The 17,130-nt window shown below is 42.1% G+C and overlaps 1 protein-coding gene and 1 long non-coding RNA gene across 3 annotated transcripts; both read left to right on the top strand.

Annotated features, from left to right (window-relative positions):
- Window positions 1-981: 981 nt before the first annotated feature.
- Window positions 982-5,338, top strand: LOC134155609 (uncharacterized). Its single transcript, XR_009961640.1, has 3 exons — window positions 982-1,404; window positions 3,542-3,616; window positions 4,571-5,338. It is a non-coding gene; the product is annotated as an uncharacterized LOC134155609 (long non-coding RNA).
- A 650-nt stretch (window positions 5,339-5,988) lies between these two features.
- On the top strand, window positions 5,989-15,193 carry STRIT1 (small transmembrane regulator of ion transport 1). 2 transcript variants are annotated; one of them, XM_062602971.1, is made up of 4 exons: window positions 5,989-6,972; window positions 7,143-7,218; window positions 12,975-13,074; window positions 13,158-15,193. In XM_062602971.1, exons 1-3 carry the CDS (start codon window positions 6,850-6,852, stop codon window positions 13,067-13,069), a joined length of 294 nt encoding a protein of 97 aa, XP_062458955.1. In that variant the 5' UTR covers window positions 5,989-6,849; the 3' UTR covers window positions 13,070-13,074; window positions 13,158-15,193. The 2 variants fall into 2 exon arrangements, with proteins under 2 accessions (XP_062458955.1, XP_062458954.1); XM_062602970.1 differs by having other exon boundaries at window positions 12,975-15,193.
- Window positions 15,194-17,130: the final 1,937 nt, after the last annotated feature.

Below are 17,130 nucleotides of genomic sequence, written 5' to 3'. Positions count from 1 at the left end.
CCCTTTCATTAAATGCCAACCTTGGTTAGGCTTGCTTTTTCCAGTGTTTAAGAAAAGGGAGTTGTCCTACGTACAGATGAGAGCAAGATATCTGTGGGTATTTCTGATGGAAAAGATGCAGTTTAGGGTGGGTGACTTTAGGGCACAAATTCCAGGGCCAGCTTATACTCAGTTGTGTTGTAGTTTTCTAATACATAGGAAAATGCAGAATAAAATATTCTAAGGAAATCGTAGAATGGTTTAGGTTGGAAAGGACCTTAAAGATCACTTTGTTGTAGCAAACATGAGGACATTGAAATCATCTTACTCCATTTTATCCAGTGTTTATGGTTAACTGGAGTGATCAGATAAATAATTTAAATCTTAGATGAACATGGCATTTTAGAAAGTCTTTCACAAATTATGTTAGTGAATACATCCTTTTTTCTTCAGCCAGTTTGTGTTTGCCATTGTATTCCTTGCTGGCATGATCTAATGTTCTTTCAGAGAACACAGTAAGATCCAGTAAAAATATTTTCAGCCTGTGCATGACTTTGCTCTGCACATGAGCTGAAATCATATGAGCTAGCATTTGTTTCTGAATGTGTATCTTCAGTCTAGTAAGTTATTTTCAATTCAGGGTTGAACCAAGAACTGAAGATGCATCCCAGATAAGCAGTACACTTATTTGTTTTCCAGGAGTTAAAACAAGGGAACAACCAAAAGCATAATCTAATATCCAGCTGTTGCCATCTCTTTGTCTGGGCATGGCCTGGGCATCACGGCAAAAGCCAAATGTTTGAGAATAACAATCCCCTTAGGTGACCCTTGTTGATTGCTCTGGGCCTCCCGCACTGCTGCCTCCCCACCCTCTGAATGGACCTTTTCCTGCCCATTTGAGTCTGAAATGGTAAAAAGGTATCCTGAGCACTAAACTTTAAACTTCATCTTCTATAACAGTCACTTTGCAAGCCAGGGAAAGAGGGGAGCTGTGCAAAAAGAAATCAGTTGGGAAGCAGTTCTGGCAGTCACTCACTCTGTTTCCTTTCCTCCACCCTTCTTCTTGTGCCACAAGCAGTCCTGGGGAAGGGGGAAGCCTCCCAAGCTCTTCTGTGTGCCCCATTTCACCCTTGGGTGCAGGGGAAGTGGTGGGAGCTGGGACTGGCCTGGCTGGCCTGAGCTGGGAGAGCACTGTGTATTCAGGTTTCTTCAAGCAGGTCAGACATGGGGGTCCTCATTTCTTCTCTGTCCTTACAACCACTGGAAAGAATTTTCTACAAATAGTGCGGATGGCACCGTGTGCCTGGATTTCTTTTTGCCCACTACCCAACTTCCAGCAGATCTGGAGCCAGAGGAAGCATTCCAGCCCAGTGTCAGTGGAAGGCTGGAAGATGTAGTGTCCTCAACATGATTGACTGCTTGAAGGTAGGTCATGATCACAACTACTGCAAAGCAGTACGGGGTCTGCTCTATTATTGGGGGTGGCTTAGTGCTCCTTTTAGCTTTTTGCTAGCAGAATGGAGCAGTGCAAGAGGCTAAGACTCTGGCACCTGGCCGCTGCTGGACATGCCTACCTGCACATGTACTGAGGCCTTTTCCTCGCTCTTTTTTGCTGTATAAGGGGTGCACTGCACAACGTTTCTTATCCAAAAAAACAGAATGAAAGGATTATGAACTTTGTGGGTTTGTGATAGCAGAAAAATCACATGGAAAATGCAGCATGGTAAGACTGGAGTTTTAACTTGGCCTTAGTAGCTTGGTCAGGAAGTTAAGATTCAGTGCAAATCTGAGTGGCACGTTAAATGCCGATTTTTCTTTAGCTCTCACAGTAAAAGCCACACCAACAGGTTATGCTAATGTATAAATCATAAAATGGATCTTCCAGAAAGCTGACATTTCCCAAATCATAAATCCCTTGCTGATTTACAGTGTATGATGGGTTGGGTTTTCCTCCAGAAGAATAATCACTGGAGAAGAAGAAATTCATTAAGTTTTTATAGGAAATAATCTGAAACTTGTCCTGTTGCTGACCCTACACTGGGCAGCTTTGGTTGCTGAGCTATTCCTGGGAGGTGTTTATCATCCTACGTGTCCTTCAGTTCAGTAGCAGGCAAGGGTGTGCAGCACTTGGTTGGACAGGGCTCCAGACCTTCTTTCTGTCTCCAAGTATCTGCTGTTACGGGCACTCAGTTCTTTGTTCACATACAGCCATCCCCATGGAGTGGGCTGTAGTCCATGGTCTCGTCAGGCTGTGCAGAACAAGCTGGAAACCTAGGTCAGGTTGCAGTGCCCATTGAGACTCTGGCCACTAAAGTGGAAGCTTTGAAATCTGGCCTTGCCTTGTGTGCCATTGCTTTGTAGGGCAGTTTACCTCCCAGTCATCTAAAGTTCAGTACTAAGCAATCCAACTGAGATGGTTTCTCATAAATTATGTGTCAGGCAGATTTATTCACAGCAGTTATCTCCTTGCCAGCTAGAAAGGTATTCACCAGTCACTGAGCAGCCATTGGAATGAAGCTATACAAAGACAAAACTCACGTCGTTATCCACATTATTTTTAGGCAGCAGTGGGGAACTAATCCAGAAATGACATTGCACATGTAGATGTCTACAATGATAGTGCTCTTTTTCTGTTATATTTACAGACTTTTTTTATCTGGTATCTCAGCATTCAGCTGAAGTGCTCTGCTAAGAGAAATGACTCATATACCCCGAGCCGTAGGAACTAGTGTGTGGAATTAAATATTTAGTAGATTAATAAATGGCTCTTTTCATGTCTTCAGAAGTGTAGTTATCAAATAACAATCAGTCTTTATTTTCATGATGTAGATGTGAGTGGAAGTAATGTCTGGCAATTTTTAAGGGAGGTTTCAAATTCTAAGATTGCTGTGACTAATAAAATGCATCTCATTAGACAATTTTTCCATATCTATTTTGTGAATGCAATAATCTGATAATTTGTCACGTGTTAGTCTGCAGGTCACAGGAGACTATGGCAAAGTAATAACACGTTTTAAGGCGTATAAACATGGCTTTCAATTTGCTAGCAAATCAGGGCATTTTAAAGGGAAAGGCTCAGTTGAAGTAAATGTGCTTAAATAACTACCGATATTGCAAAGCTGTAGGTATTACTTGGAGCATTAATTTTGTGAGTTGGTATGTCCCTCTAATATAAAGCAATATAGCCTTCAGTTATTTATAAGAATTGCACAGAATTTGTAAATTGAAAGCATTTCTTTGCCAGGCTACTGAATACTGTATGTAGATGTTCACATGTCAGAAGTACAACTAACAATAATATAAATTTGACATTCTAATACTTCTTGTCTAGGTACTAGCGAAATTATGAAGGTTAGAATGTACTCTAAATATATTAGCTATTTAAACAGTAAATATTGCCAATTTTCTTGCAAAATGCATTGTATTTTAAAGAGGTTTTCTGATAGTTGCTTCCCAAATATCAGATGCTACATCACTCAGACTCAGCAGAAGTAGCATAGCAAAAGCATCTGTGTTGCTGTTACCAAGCAGTTGACATTTGCTTTCTCTATTTTTTTCCCAGCATTCCTCAGAGAGAACTGTGCTATGAAAAAAACCTGTTCTGGTACAAAAGGGAAAGAGTTTGCTTCTTAATGAGGTGATAGGTGATTGTTTCTAGCTAAATCTTTCCCGAACATGTTGTCTAAAAACCAGCACTAGTTCGGAGAGAGGAAACCCAAAGTTCACAAAGCAGAAATGTTTGTCTCTGACTGTTCTCTAAACAAGCACAGCCTTTACTTCTGCTTACTGTAACACCCCATGTGTACAAACACAACAGAGCGGGTGGGTTGAAGAATGGAGAGATGCTGTATTTAGATGTTCTGATGTTAGACCTGTGCCCATTGCTGTTACAGGAGAACAAATCCAGCAATGTATTTGTGGCAACGTTATCTGTTGGCCTTGTGGCCCCAGTATTAGGTTAGCCAGCTGAAATGCTCTTATGTAACCAGTCTACCTGTTAAGGAGCTGTACAAACATTTCTGGTAGTGCTGGCCTGATTTTTTTCTTGTTTTCTATAGGATTGGACTCTGTCTCTAATTGCCCCCTTGTCCATTAACTTTCCATGAACACTGTGCTCAAGGACAGATGCTGTGGATCCTTGTTTTGGTGTGGCAAAGGAGCTGGTGACAGACAGCTCCCCAGGGCTTGCCTGGCCTTTTTGGTGCAGACACAGTAAAATGGCTTGGATGAGAATGGCAGCCTCATACACCTCCTTTGTATGACTGAAGGAATATCCAAAAAGATAGCCATCAGTGAAATAGTGCACTTTATACTACCAGGGAACACAATTTTGAACACAGCTAGGGGCATTGTTCCTCCAAACCAGGTAAATGGCCTGTAGAGGGTTCTCAGTGCCCGGCAGCAGGAGTTGGTGAACAACAGCATTCATAACTTCCAGCCAGCCAGTGGATCCAAAACCTCTGTTTTTTTTCCCCCCCTTTTTTTTTTTTTTTCCCTTCTTGGCAAAGTCCACATGGATCTGAAGAAGGGAATTTAATATTTTATAAAACATCAGTACTGTTTTTCCCCTTAAAATTGCTTTCTCTTCCAGAAAGACTTGCAGCCCTGCTGACTTACTCAATTTCTTCTAATTCACTTAAAATACTGAAGGCATTTAAAGTGCATTCCTAGCTTTGAGCAGATAAGAGGACTGAAATCAAGGAGCCTGCTCAAAAGACTGCCTTAAGTGAGCCAAATCTGTTTGAGTACCTCAGTGAACTAAAGGCTAAAAGAGAGATCTTATTTCTGAGCACAGCTAACTCTGAATATTGAGTATTTCATGATGTCAGCACAAAAACAGAGAAAAAAAAATTACACTTTAATTTGAAACACAAATAAGAATGAGGAAGTTGTTTTTCATACATATTGTTCTTCAGCAGGCAAAAAAGCAATTGCTTTTTGTTACAAATCCGTCTCCTGATTTTATTCTTAAGCATTGTGTACTCTTCTTGTTTTTTATATTTTAAAACTGTCCCTCTGCTTTTTTTTTCTGGCTGTTGGACTGAGATCTATTGTAGAATTTGTCTGCAGTTCTCTTGTCCATTCCAAACAGATGATGTGTTGTTTAAAATAATGTCGATATTGTTACACTATTCTTTGCTGCAGTTACAACTTTTATATCCTTAACCTCATGCTTTAGGCTTGCAGAACAATACTTACTGTGCTTGCAGCTAAATTAGGGTAGTAGTTAGGAAAACTGTTGTGAACAGCAATGACTCTCTGTCCTTGCTTAAGGCAACTAGGCCTGGAAAGTTCCCAATCTGTGAAGGTCAGATTCTCTTGTTAGGAATACCTGGTTCCAGGCACAAATTACTTCCATTAGATCAGATGTGTGTATGCATGTATGTAATTAGTAGAACCAAAGCAGATAGGATTCTTACGGGAACAGCTATGGAGCCAATGAAGCTATTGTATCAGAGGGGTTGGGGGTATTTTTCAATAAATATATTACACAAAGAACAGAATCATATTACTTTTTACACCAAATTGCATCATATCCCAAAACCTCTGCTTTACAGCATAGCTAGACAAAGAATGTAAAGCTCGTATTTTATTCTTGTGTCTCAAAATGATGTGATACACTGAATTGTGCATGGCATAGCAAAATGTTATAGAGTTTTATTTTAAGAGTATGCCCATTTTGGATGAGCAGTAATGAAACTGCTTTCCTTATGTGGTGCTTGGAGAAAGGCAAGCATTTTTTAAGGAGCTCTGTCTTGCTCAAGAATGCAGAGGACTGGCAAAAGCCAGCAGTGGAGACATACTAGGCATATCCAGTACCAGAAAACTTCAGTACTTGCAGAACTTGCCATTTCGGTTACTATATTAGCATACCCATTGGGTCAAACCGATCTCTAGAAACCAGTGGAAGTTCTTTGACTAGTTTCCCTGGGCAGGTGAACATGATTCTTTGAGGGGACTCACTGAGTCTTTACTGGTCTGAAGGCATTGCTGGTATTGTCACAACTGCTGGGAAACCACCAGTGGGAAATTCTAGAGATTAGCAGGTACCATGGTGTTAAAATTGATGAAAAAGATGTTATCTCATGGTGCTGTTATTTGGCAATCAGGTGTTTCAGGTCCCCAAAAATCCTGTAAGTCCTGTACTCCTCCTAGAAGAAGGAGGAGTCTGATCCTTCAGCCAGCAAAGTTCTGCTGTCAGAAGAGACTTCCTGCTATGAACCTGATATTACTGGGCAGACAGTAAAGCTCCATGTCTCTGTTGCATCTGCAGAACTGGAAATAATGCCTCGAAGTACCTACTTTGATATATCTCATTGTGCAAACAGAAACACAAGAGTCTGAGAGAGCACAAACTGACTGAGGATCAAGATGGTCAAGATACTGATTGCAGAAATTGATGAAAACTTCCTTAGGTGACATGACTTGGCTTCTGTTTTGTTTTTTTTTTTTTCCGTAACTGCCATCTTAAAATCCATGCCAGACTCAAAAGACCAAAAAAGTAAGATTGTTTATAGTATGCAATCTATACACAACTAAAGTCATTGCTGATGTGAAACAACTGTCTTCAGTAAAGTTTTACCAGAGTTGAGTGCTGCTCAGTCACACTGTATGTGTGTTAGCATGGTTTCTAAGATACTGATCACAGCAATACAAATAATTGTATTTAGAATATTCTTCTGCCATTCTTTTTTGTTGTTCATTCCAGATGCAAGTACTCTGCAGATGGATGTAAGTCATGTAGCATGGGGCCCACAGTTTCCACTCTTCCATCTAGGATAAAAAGAATCTTATTCCTGTAAAAATAGCCAGACATCTAATTGCATTTGCTGTGGGTATACTGAAGGCTGTCTCTCCCAGCTGTTTTCTATGTGTAGCATTGGACATGTATCTGCACCATTCTGCTCTGCCTCTTCAGCCATGGGGTGGGCAGGGAACTTAGAAGGGAACCCTGGGAAGCAGCTTCTGTGTTCAGGAACAGACGCTTCCTTGGTAGGGACTGGTATTGCATTTACATTATAAAAAGCTCTAGTCCTTTCACAATTACACACTTGAGTTATGAACTTGCTTTGGAACAAGTTAGATTGTGTTGGTATGAAAAGCTGGTATTTTTTCCACCTGGTGCTCTGGAGTCTAACTTTGGCTTAATTCCTTTTCTTCAGGCTGTCAGATATAATAGCTCTAAGGAAGAATCGATCTCCATAGCCACTGTAAGAGAGGAAACAATTCTGAAGAAAGGTGATAACAGATTTTTTTTTTAATGTACTTAATATTTAAGCAAAAAGCACATAAGAAAGCTATAATCTGTCTTAGAAGGTCTGCATAATGTCTCTCTGTGCTCTGCCTTGTCTTTTGGGAGCCCACACCAATGCCTCCAAACTAGACAAGCATGCAGATAGATTTCTTCAAAACATCCCATGTACCTGTTTTGGAATGGCTTTTGAACAGCAAGTTGTGTCCTCTTCCATTTCGGAAACACATGGGAAGAATCCCTGTCTCATTTAGGCACAGCTCTGAAATGGTATTTTATATAAGCTTGATGAATGCTAGAGGAAATGTCCTCCTGTTGTTGAAACAAAGCATCTGTTAGGGGCTTTTTGCTAACATGGATGCACCTGTGTGTTTCTCTGAATGACTGAAGCATATGTACAGGGCTTCATTTCCTTAACAAACTTTGAGTGGGTTTCTTATTGGTCAAAAACTGTGGCCAGGATCACAGCAAGGGATCCTTATACAGAGCTCTCCTTCATGTGATACAAGCTTGCGTAACATGCAATTTCTCCTTTTGGTTCAGATCTGGCACTAGCTCCATGTTTTTTTCTCTTCTGAGTTTGAGACAGTTTGCAATGATTTATCCTATTTAGGACAAAATCATTCTCAGATTGTCTTACAAATGTTCCTCCCTTGAATTTTGTTACCCACGACCCACAGGAGCAATGAAAACCTGTGATTGTACACTGTAATCTTTCATAGGGAAGATGCTAAATGTACCTCTGCACTTTGTGGAGTACAAGATACTTGGTGATGTTTAGCAAGTGTGTGTGTATGTGTTTGTGTGTGTGTATATATATATATATAACATATATAGCCTATAACTGTATGTAGCTGTAACTACAGAAATGCATGCACCAGGTATTACTGAATAGGCCTTGGCTTGTTTTTTTGATAGGAGAGGGATTAGAAAAGATGTGGAAGAGTAAGAACAACTTGGACCCCTGTCATACTTTAAATATATGGATGCACATAAATATGACATAAACTTGCCATCCGGTGTTTCACGGTTGTAAAGAGGCCATAAAGCAGGCTTTACCCTTTTTTGTTCCCTCTTCAAAAATTGACCCATCTTTATTTAGTCTTCACCGAAACATACGTGCAGTTGCATGAATAGGAAGACGTAACCTTGAATCCCTTCAGCTCCTGCCTTTTTAGACAATTGAACGCATATAGCCAAAAACTGGCATCAGTGAGCAAGGCAGCTGCAGCACATTCCAAATATTGCTCTATTTAAAGCATCCTGAGGCTCACAAGAACAACTGCAGAGGCAAACCTTAAAACTTGCCAATAAAACTAGCAGAGGGGGGAATGGCAGAACCAGGTAAGATGCAGAGTTAACTGTGAGTGTAACAATGTAGTATTAAAACTCAGACCTGAGCAGTGTAATGTATTCTTGTGTAGTACGCTATATATTTTACTCTTCAGTAAGAAAGTGTAATCAGTTTAAAAGCTAATTCTGTTAACAGCAATGAGTTTAACGTAGCTTGCGGTTCCTCCTGTATTTCCGCATCCTATCAGTTTTGTTTTCTTTGGGTTTTTTGTAGTTGTAATTTTAAATTGACTAATGTAATAAAATGGAGTGTGTTTGTATTACTAACATAATAAAATGAGTTATGTTTGACAGCATTTTAAAAATACTGTGCAGCTGAAATCTGAGTGTAATGCTAGGTGAACATATAAAACTTTATATTTTAACCCCACAAAGCCCAAGTGGCAGAGCAAAATGAAATTTTAATAATGAACTTGTCATTGTAAACACATTTCCAACTTCTCCAAGGAGCAAAGGCATTTATAAAAATGCATATTACATTCATTGTAATTTTCTGTTTCCTTCACTGTAAGATGTAAGATTTATTTCCACTGTTGGGATGGTGAAATGACTAAGTTTAAATATGGTGTTAGCTGTGTACACAGGCAGTACTCTTCCTTGTAGAAGTTAACTTTTTAAATACATCTTCACAGCTATATTAAGTCTTTAAAAGACTTTTATTTTCCTTTATTTTTTTTTTGCATTGTCACCACTGGTATCTAAGAAGGATAGTGGAATTCTACTAAACGCAGCTACAACAGGACACTGAATGTATTTCTTAATTTTAGTTTTCATTGATATCTGCAGAAATCATATTGATAGTGGTATTCCACTAGGAGTTATCACTTGATCATATTTTGCGTTTGTAGGATGTGCATTGTTACTTGTGTTTAGTTTGGGGTGGGGTGGGGTGTGTTTATTTATTTATTTTAGAAGCACTGTGGCTGTAATCACTTAGATGTTCCAGGCTGGCACCAGCACCAGCCTTTGGGCGGCAGCGGGAGTCACAACACTGGGGCAGCTGTGCTTGATTGCCTCTGGTCCTGCCCTGCACGCCCTCTGCAAGGAGCAGATTAGAAATGGCTGGGCAACCTCACTGAAATGAGTAACTGCCCAGTTCATGTGAGTTTTAAATACAAAGTTGGCAAATGCCAACACCACAGGAGCCTGTCAACATCAGTGCTGTGGTTCAGTTGTATATCGAAGCACATAAGGAGCACAGAAAAACTTGTCTGTTGGAGCTGGCAGCTGGGAGACATCCAGGAGGCATGGTCCTCTGGGACACGCACACATTCCCTCCCAGCCTGCTGACTAGTGTCATGTTCAAACTGCTGTCCCAGTGCTGAGCCAGTTGTCTGGTTGTGTGTGTGCCTGTACCCTGTATGAGATAAAATACAAAGAAAACTTTCGGAAAATTTTGGCATTTTGGTGTAGGGAATGTAAGACTGCGAGCCCAAGCTTAACAGGCTCAGGCAGGGAATCATCCCCTTCTCTACCTGCCAGGCCTCTGCCTGTTTAACGGGGAGTTTTTCTGCGATGTACTTTGGGGCACCCTTATCAGTGCAATTAGGCCCAGAGATTTCAGGGGTGAAGACAGCTCAGCGAGACCACACACATTGGTTTGCTTGTGGTAGCTGTCAGAGGAGTTTTGACCAACTACAGACTGCAAAATCACGGCAACCTTCAGGTCTGGATAAAAGGTAGACACCTAACACCACCACCCCAGCAAAAAAAAGAAAAAAAAAAATTACAGTGATCAGCTTGAATTTCTCAGTATATTTAGTCTCTATTTAGCTTGGAAACCTGTACTGTGATATCCTGTAGCAAATGGATCCTTGGCTTCACTGTGGTACCCAGGCATCCTGTGGAGGGCAATTTCAGAGGCTTTCAACCTGCAAAAATGCAAAGCTTGGGAGTCTGTCAATCCCACGCAGAGGAACCCCGCACAGCAAAAGTCATGTGTGTTTGCTGCTCAGACCAGCCTCTCTCTGTTCGAGATAAATTCATGCTTGAAGTAGGAAAAACATCTATAATGGGGAAAAAAAAAAAGTAATTTGTAGCTAGAATACAAGCTTACATACATAGGTGACAGTGAGATTCCTTCATTTATTCTTGCTGCCATCCAGAATGGGCTTTTTATTTCAGCAGGCTCTAGCTCAAACCCCAGAAGCTAGGATTTGTTGCTTTGTTCTGTTTGAAAACAAAACTTGTGACTGCTCCTCAACAATACGTTTCCCTCAGTATACTGCTTTCATGTGAATTAATTTAAACAGTGATTATAATGAAACCTTGTAGTTTAGTCTGCATGTATCAGTAAGGATTTCTTTCTTTCCAAAACGCAGCTGCCTAAAAGTATTCTGTTCCTCTGCTGCTAGTCCCTCCATGCCCATCTCCACCTCAGGCTGGGAAGTGGATGACACAGATGCTCTCTTTCCGGCTGTTGGTGCACACAGCCTTGCTCCATGGCGAGGGATAATGCCAGTTACCACATTTAGACTCAGGGTATTTTCCCTTGGACCAAATATTAGGACCTTTGAGTTTGTCACCTTCTTCTGAGGCCTTACAAAGGGGTGATCTGCTTGGACATCTCACCCAGCCAAGCCCTAGCCTTGTGCTTATCTCATGTTTGCTTGTGGCATAAAACACAGTCTTCCAAGCAGTTGATTTATCTCAAGTCTTGGGGTACCTGTCTTGTGACATACAGGAGATCAGAGCAAATGATTTCATGGTCATTTCTGTTCCTAAACTATGAAACACAAGTACTCCCAATGGCTCTCAGGAAACTCTATACCCTGGAGCCAGCTGCTTGCTTCTTTATGACAAATATTGGGCACAGCATTCCTGCTGACCCCCTGGGACTTGCCTGCCTCTCTTGTCTTACTGCATTTGAACTGGATCTCATATAACAAAACACCATATTCAGCAGAGACCATGGCAACTCAACACAGCTCTGTCAAAATTCCCCCATGTATCCCAGCAGGATCCAGCCCTTTTCTTTTGTAACAGGACCTTTAGAAAAAATTGCAAGTCGAGAGAAATGATTCTCAAAAGAAGTAGCTTTACCTTACCAGGTGTCAAAGGAGTAGCAGTCTTTAAATGAAACAGGTAAAGGACTCCTCTGTGGCAAAAGGACTCTCAGCTTCAGAGCAGGATTTTGTCTTTGCTGTGTGATTGCTTATCTGCTTAATATTTTTATGCCAGCCCATGCAGATTTTCTGTCTGTATTTTCTCTCAGTACATACACTATGTGGTATCACAGTGAGACATGTTTGTGCTGGCATAGCTTTAAAAAAGCAATGCGGAAACCCTTAAATTATTAAGCATCCCTCCAAAGTCTGTCTGCTTGATCTAAACTGTGCAAGGTGGTGTGAATAGTTTTACATTATTTATTAATCCCTTCAGAAACCTGGAAATCTTTCAACTGCAGAAAAGATAATGCTTTGTTGTAATATAATGGTAAGTAATGTCATCTCAAAAGTTGATATGCTGCTTTCTGGCAAGCTTCTACTATTTGCAGGAAACTTAAAGGAGGGTCTTTAAAATTATCATGCCGTACAGAACTGTATTTGTGCTAGTCCTGTTTCCAGCATGCTCCCTGAAAAACCATAACCTGCACTGGACTGCACATCTCTATGTTAATTTTTCAGCTTGCTCTAGTACTATTGCACAATACAGGCAGGACATCATGTTTGTGCCCAGCCCAACTCAGCCAGGCAAGGCGTACTGTTATTTTTTTACTTGAAAGTGGGGAACATCCTTGCGGGTAATTCCATCAGTCTTAACTACCCCACATCACTGTAGTGACAGGGTAGGAGAGGCCTAAGTTGGGCACTGTGCACAGAGATAAGCTGTGAGTCCCTGACACACGGCTGCTGGCGAACATCCCTTTGGCATGCAGGAACTCATACAGCATTCCCTCACTGCAGCCCCAGGCACACTGATTGTAAATGGGTGTGATGATAGTCACTTTGTGGCTAACCTAATGAGACTTCTAGAAGGTGCTGTAAATGTCAGGGATAAGGTCCTCAATTTGCCAGGACAGCTGCTGTTAATAAAGCCTAGTACAGATGTTCTGCTGATGACCTGTGGAGACCAAGGACAGAACCATGCTTCTGTCTCCTCCCTGTACCTTGCTGCTTTTGGAAGTGCTAAGCCTTGTACCTATCTGATTGCAGAGGACATACCATGAAAATCTCTTTGGGCTTTTGCCAGGTATTCTCATTAGGAGAATGTCAAGATACAGCTGTGAAGATACAGTGACTCCATACTAAAAATAGCAATCGTAGATAATGCAACCTGAGCTCACAGGTATCTTACTGCTCTGTGGTAACTGGGTTCGATGTGGTGAATTTAGTGATTTTTTTTCAGTGTAACATGACCTTTCTGAAGAAGACCATCTTTTCTCTTTCAGCCCAAGTTCCGCTTTCACATCTCGTTGTACCTATACTCCTCGCAGTTGGCTGGATAGTGGGCTGTGCACTAATGGTTTACATTGTCTTCTCCTGATGGAAGTGAGTGACTTGTACAGCATCATGTACTATCCATGCTTTCTTTCACTGCCACCTTTTTAAACATAATTTCCTTTGTCTTACAGGACAAAAGAATTTACAGTGATGTTGATTAGAAGAACGTGGATGTTAAACTGAAATTTCTAATGACTGTTATAAAATGATTTGGTTTTAATGTCAACGCTGCAAACATGGTGTACACTTTTTATCTACAACAGAAGTTTGAAATGCTAATTAGAGCTTTAGAAAGAATCATCAAACCAACTTGTCAGGTTTCAAATTGTTTGTAATTGATGGACTAGTTTCTGGAGTCCAGCAGTAGGTCAGATACCTGCTTGCTTTATCGTTGCCACATTGAATTGAAGCAGTTTGGGAAACTTTTCTCAGAGTTAGTGATGCAGTGCTGGACAAAAAAGTAAGTTCAGCTCATTTTTAAGATGTGCTGAGCAGGGGAAGAAGTATCTCAATGTGTGTCGGAAAGTAGTAAGTGAGTTAAGACAAAAAAGTTTTGTAGTAAAAAATAAATTACTAAATTTGAAATATGGTGGTGCGCTCTTCCTGTGCCAAGATCTTACGTGTCAGTGTCTTAAATAATTTTTCTGAAACTACATTACCTTCCTTTTATAAAAAAGCAGTCAGTCACAGAAGCATACTAACACATAAACCAGAAGAAGTCCTTTAGAAAATGAAAGGCAGACAGGGAAAGTTGCCTGGTAGCAATGCATCCTCAAATGTATGGCTTGGACTTTCTCAATTCTAAATATTTAATAGCATGTAGATAAATATGAAATTAACTGTCAGTCTCTTCGGTTTACATGATGCTCAGGGCCCAATACTGTATTTTTCCATTGGTAACCAAACCAGTTCTTGTCAAATTAAATGCTGCTGGACTCGCTGGGCAGTGAAGCAGATCGCAACCATGTGGAATTCAGCCCTGTTTTCTGGCATGCTGGCAGCCCCCCTCTGCTGGCACCAGCCAGAGTGCAATCCAGGGAGACTGGAGAACAAAGCTGCAATTCAAAATGAACCTAAATAACTAGTCTGGAAAAAAATGCAACACAATAGGTCTGAAAATTCAATTTCTACACTTCGCAGGAGCTGTTAAAAAACTAAAATAGGGGATAGAAACTACTGGCTGCATAGCAATTTTCAGAAAAGAGCCTAGGAATTGCCATGTATCACATTCTGAATTCAGGTCAGAAATGCCATAATGGTGGTGTGAAAAGAGAAACACTGTCCTGGGATGATTACCAGAAAAATGCCTTGAGAGATGCTGAAGCCACCCCCTGCTCTATAAGCAAGGGTTCGGCCTCCCCGGCCTGCTGCAGCTGGCCCCGCCACTGCAGGAACCAGCTGTGGGTCAAGGGGAAGGAACACACAAGAGAGCAGTAAGAGGGAACTGAGACTGGTAACGTTTAACCAGTGAGACAAGAAGCACACTGGATAGGTTCAGCCTAGAAAAGAGCAGACAGAAGGAAATGTAAGTCTTAAATCTACCAGACTTTTTGAAAGGTGAAGTGAATAATCTCTTCTTGGTGATACAGAGGGCAAGAAGTAGTGAAGAACTAGCAAGTAAGGACTAGTAAGTCCTTATGGTAGAGGCGCAGAAGTACTGAATGAAATTTTTAAGCATAATTATATTAATGTTGATTACTGGAGGCTTTTGAGAACAGGTGAGCAAACATCCCTTGACATCCTGCAGGAATCCTTGTGATCCTGCCTTGGCGCTTGAGGGCAGTAATTTCATATCTTCTCAGTCTTTATGACCAAGTACTCCCATGAAATTCTGCGGGACTGTTGGCCGAGAAGAGGTAGAACCAACAGATGGTAACAGGCAAGTACTACTTCTGATGTTAGGCTTTTTGGCGTGGAAGGAAAACATTTTAATGCTGGTTGCAGTGTTAGGAAAAGTCTGTATAGCATTGAATAGGAGGTGAGCTGCAGATCACCCACACTGCTCAGGTGAAGCCATGTGAAGGAAGGCAGCACTGCTGTCAGAGCAGTGAGACTGATTGTGAAGGCTCATGTTCAAATTTTTTAGCAGTACCTGATTTTTGAGAGTTTGAAGATCTGATTTGGCACAGTGAAACAGAATAACTCTCTAGCCTGGCTTCAATATTGTCAAGCTGACCTGCTAAGTACCAAAGGAAAAGAAGTCTCTGCCAGTTTTGCAGGGTAATAAAAGTGGATTTATTCCAATGAAACACTCATCCCACACACTGTTTAAACCTGAGCACTCTGCAACGTGGCCTTTTGCAACCACCTTCAGGACAACCCACTCAGGTGTCTTCACAAATGAAACTACACAATGCCCTGCTGAAGCTTCCCACGCTTGCAAGTATGTATTTGGTAATTGAAGGTTTGGGGGTTATTTTTCTTCTCAAAAAATAAAACAAGTGTTTGGGTACTGAATCTTTAAAATGAGGCAATGCTGGTGAGTTATGAGAAGAAAAAATATACAAATTCGTATTTCTTCCAAAGTTTGGGTCCAAAGTTACTGAAGCATGGCAGTAACTTCGGTTTTTCTGTCATTGTGCCAGTAAGTAGAATGTTTTTACTGTCATTACGCTGGAGAAGACACCGGCTTCCTTAAAGTATGATGCCATTGAGGACCAAAGAGCTGTATTGCATCACCTGAGATCCAGTGCTCAGTGAGCGAAAGTGCCCTGCACACCCTTAGGGGTGGGCACATTTGTCAAGCCCCCTTTTCATATTGTTTCCTTGCAGACAGGATGATATTTTCTGTGATCTAAGATTATTTTTACTCATTATTAGTATTTTTAGATATAAAAGTGGGAACATTTGACTTCTCGTTCCACAGAATTGTGCCCAAGCTTGTACCATGGCCTCTGCTTGGCTTTTCCCATTACCCACTGCGCAACTATCCGCGTTGATTAGGGATGAGTTTCTGTGCAATGCTGCATATAGCTTCCTGGTAACTGTTCCAGCTTCTTGTTTACATCCTTTTAATGCTTGTAAGCCAATTTAAGGATATTGGTATACACACAAGCGTAACTGTGTTTCTTTCTGCTGGCTACAATGGAGCCATTGGGAGACAGCCTGCTAACCAGAGCTTAGCTGGAGGAGACCTTCCTGCTCCAGACCAGGACCAAAGGCAGTGGCTCCAGGGCACTTTGCCCACCTCTCCTGTCTCTTCTGCCTTGATGCTTCCATCAGCACAGGGACCAGTTTAACCTGCCCCTTGACCTGCTGGCTCCAGGCCCAGCTTGGCAATGCCTTTCACACCTGGATTTAACCACGTCACTAACCAACAGCACTGTGCTAGCCCTGTTAGTGGACAGCCCCGTCTCCAGAGCAGCATTCATGGAGGATGAGCTTCCCTGCTCTTCACCTCCTCCCGGTTAAGAGTGGAAGGTGAAGAACACACCCATGGCAACCCCGGGCCAGGGTCTCCTTGGCCCCTTCCCAGGCCTGGCCACCCGCGGTGCCGGCGGCGCACTCAGTGACCAGCGCTCCCTGCGGCCCCGGCGCGGTGTTCGGTGCTCGCGCTGCCCCGGGGGGGAGGGCGGCCTGACGGAAACCTCTGCACGGAGAGAAGCCAGCTCCCTTGCGGCCGCTCTAACGTGTGCCGCAGCGCCCAAAACCTGCTGGAACGTGGCGGAGCTCGGCGGGGACACTGAGGGGCGGGGCCCGGGAAACTTCTGGAAGGGGGTGGAGTTATTGAGGGCACTGAGGGGCGGGGCCCTTTGTTGCCCTGGGGACCGGCTGGTGGTTGATGTGCAAGGTCAGTGTGGTAGGGTTCTCTCTTCGGTGGGCCTGCCAGGCGTTACAGGAGCACCTCGTCCCAGGCTTGACTTAAAACTGCCTCTGGGAGGTGTTTCAGCATGGACTGGCATAGGTACAAGCCCTTGCCTCACCCCAGGCTGTAGGACGCTGGCGCAGACCACCCGGAGCTTCGCTTTACCTGCAGTAGGGCTGCTGCCGCCACAGGTAAGGAGCAACGTCTGGTTTTGTGTTAATAGTGAACAGAGATAGCTGATTGCTTAACTTTGTCTTACAGGAGTGCATCAGACCTGTAAAACTTAAATGATTCAAAGT

Source organism: Pezoporus occidentalis, unplaced genomic scaffold, assembly GCF_034315485.1.
Source record: "Pezoporus occidentalis ecotype Australia unplaced genomic scaffold, CSIRO_AGI_Poc_V1 ctg8, whole genome shotgun sequence".
Taxonomy (NCBI): domain Eukaryota; kingdom Metazoa; phylum Chordata; class Aves; order Psittaciformes; family Psittacidae; genus Pezoporus; species Pezoporus occidentalis.
This window is presented reverse-complemented; position numbering and strand designations above follow the sequence as displayed.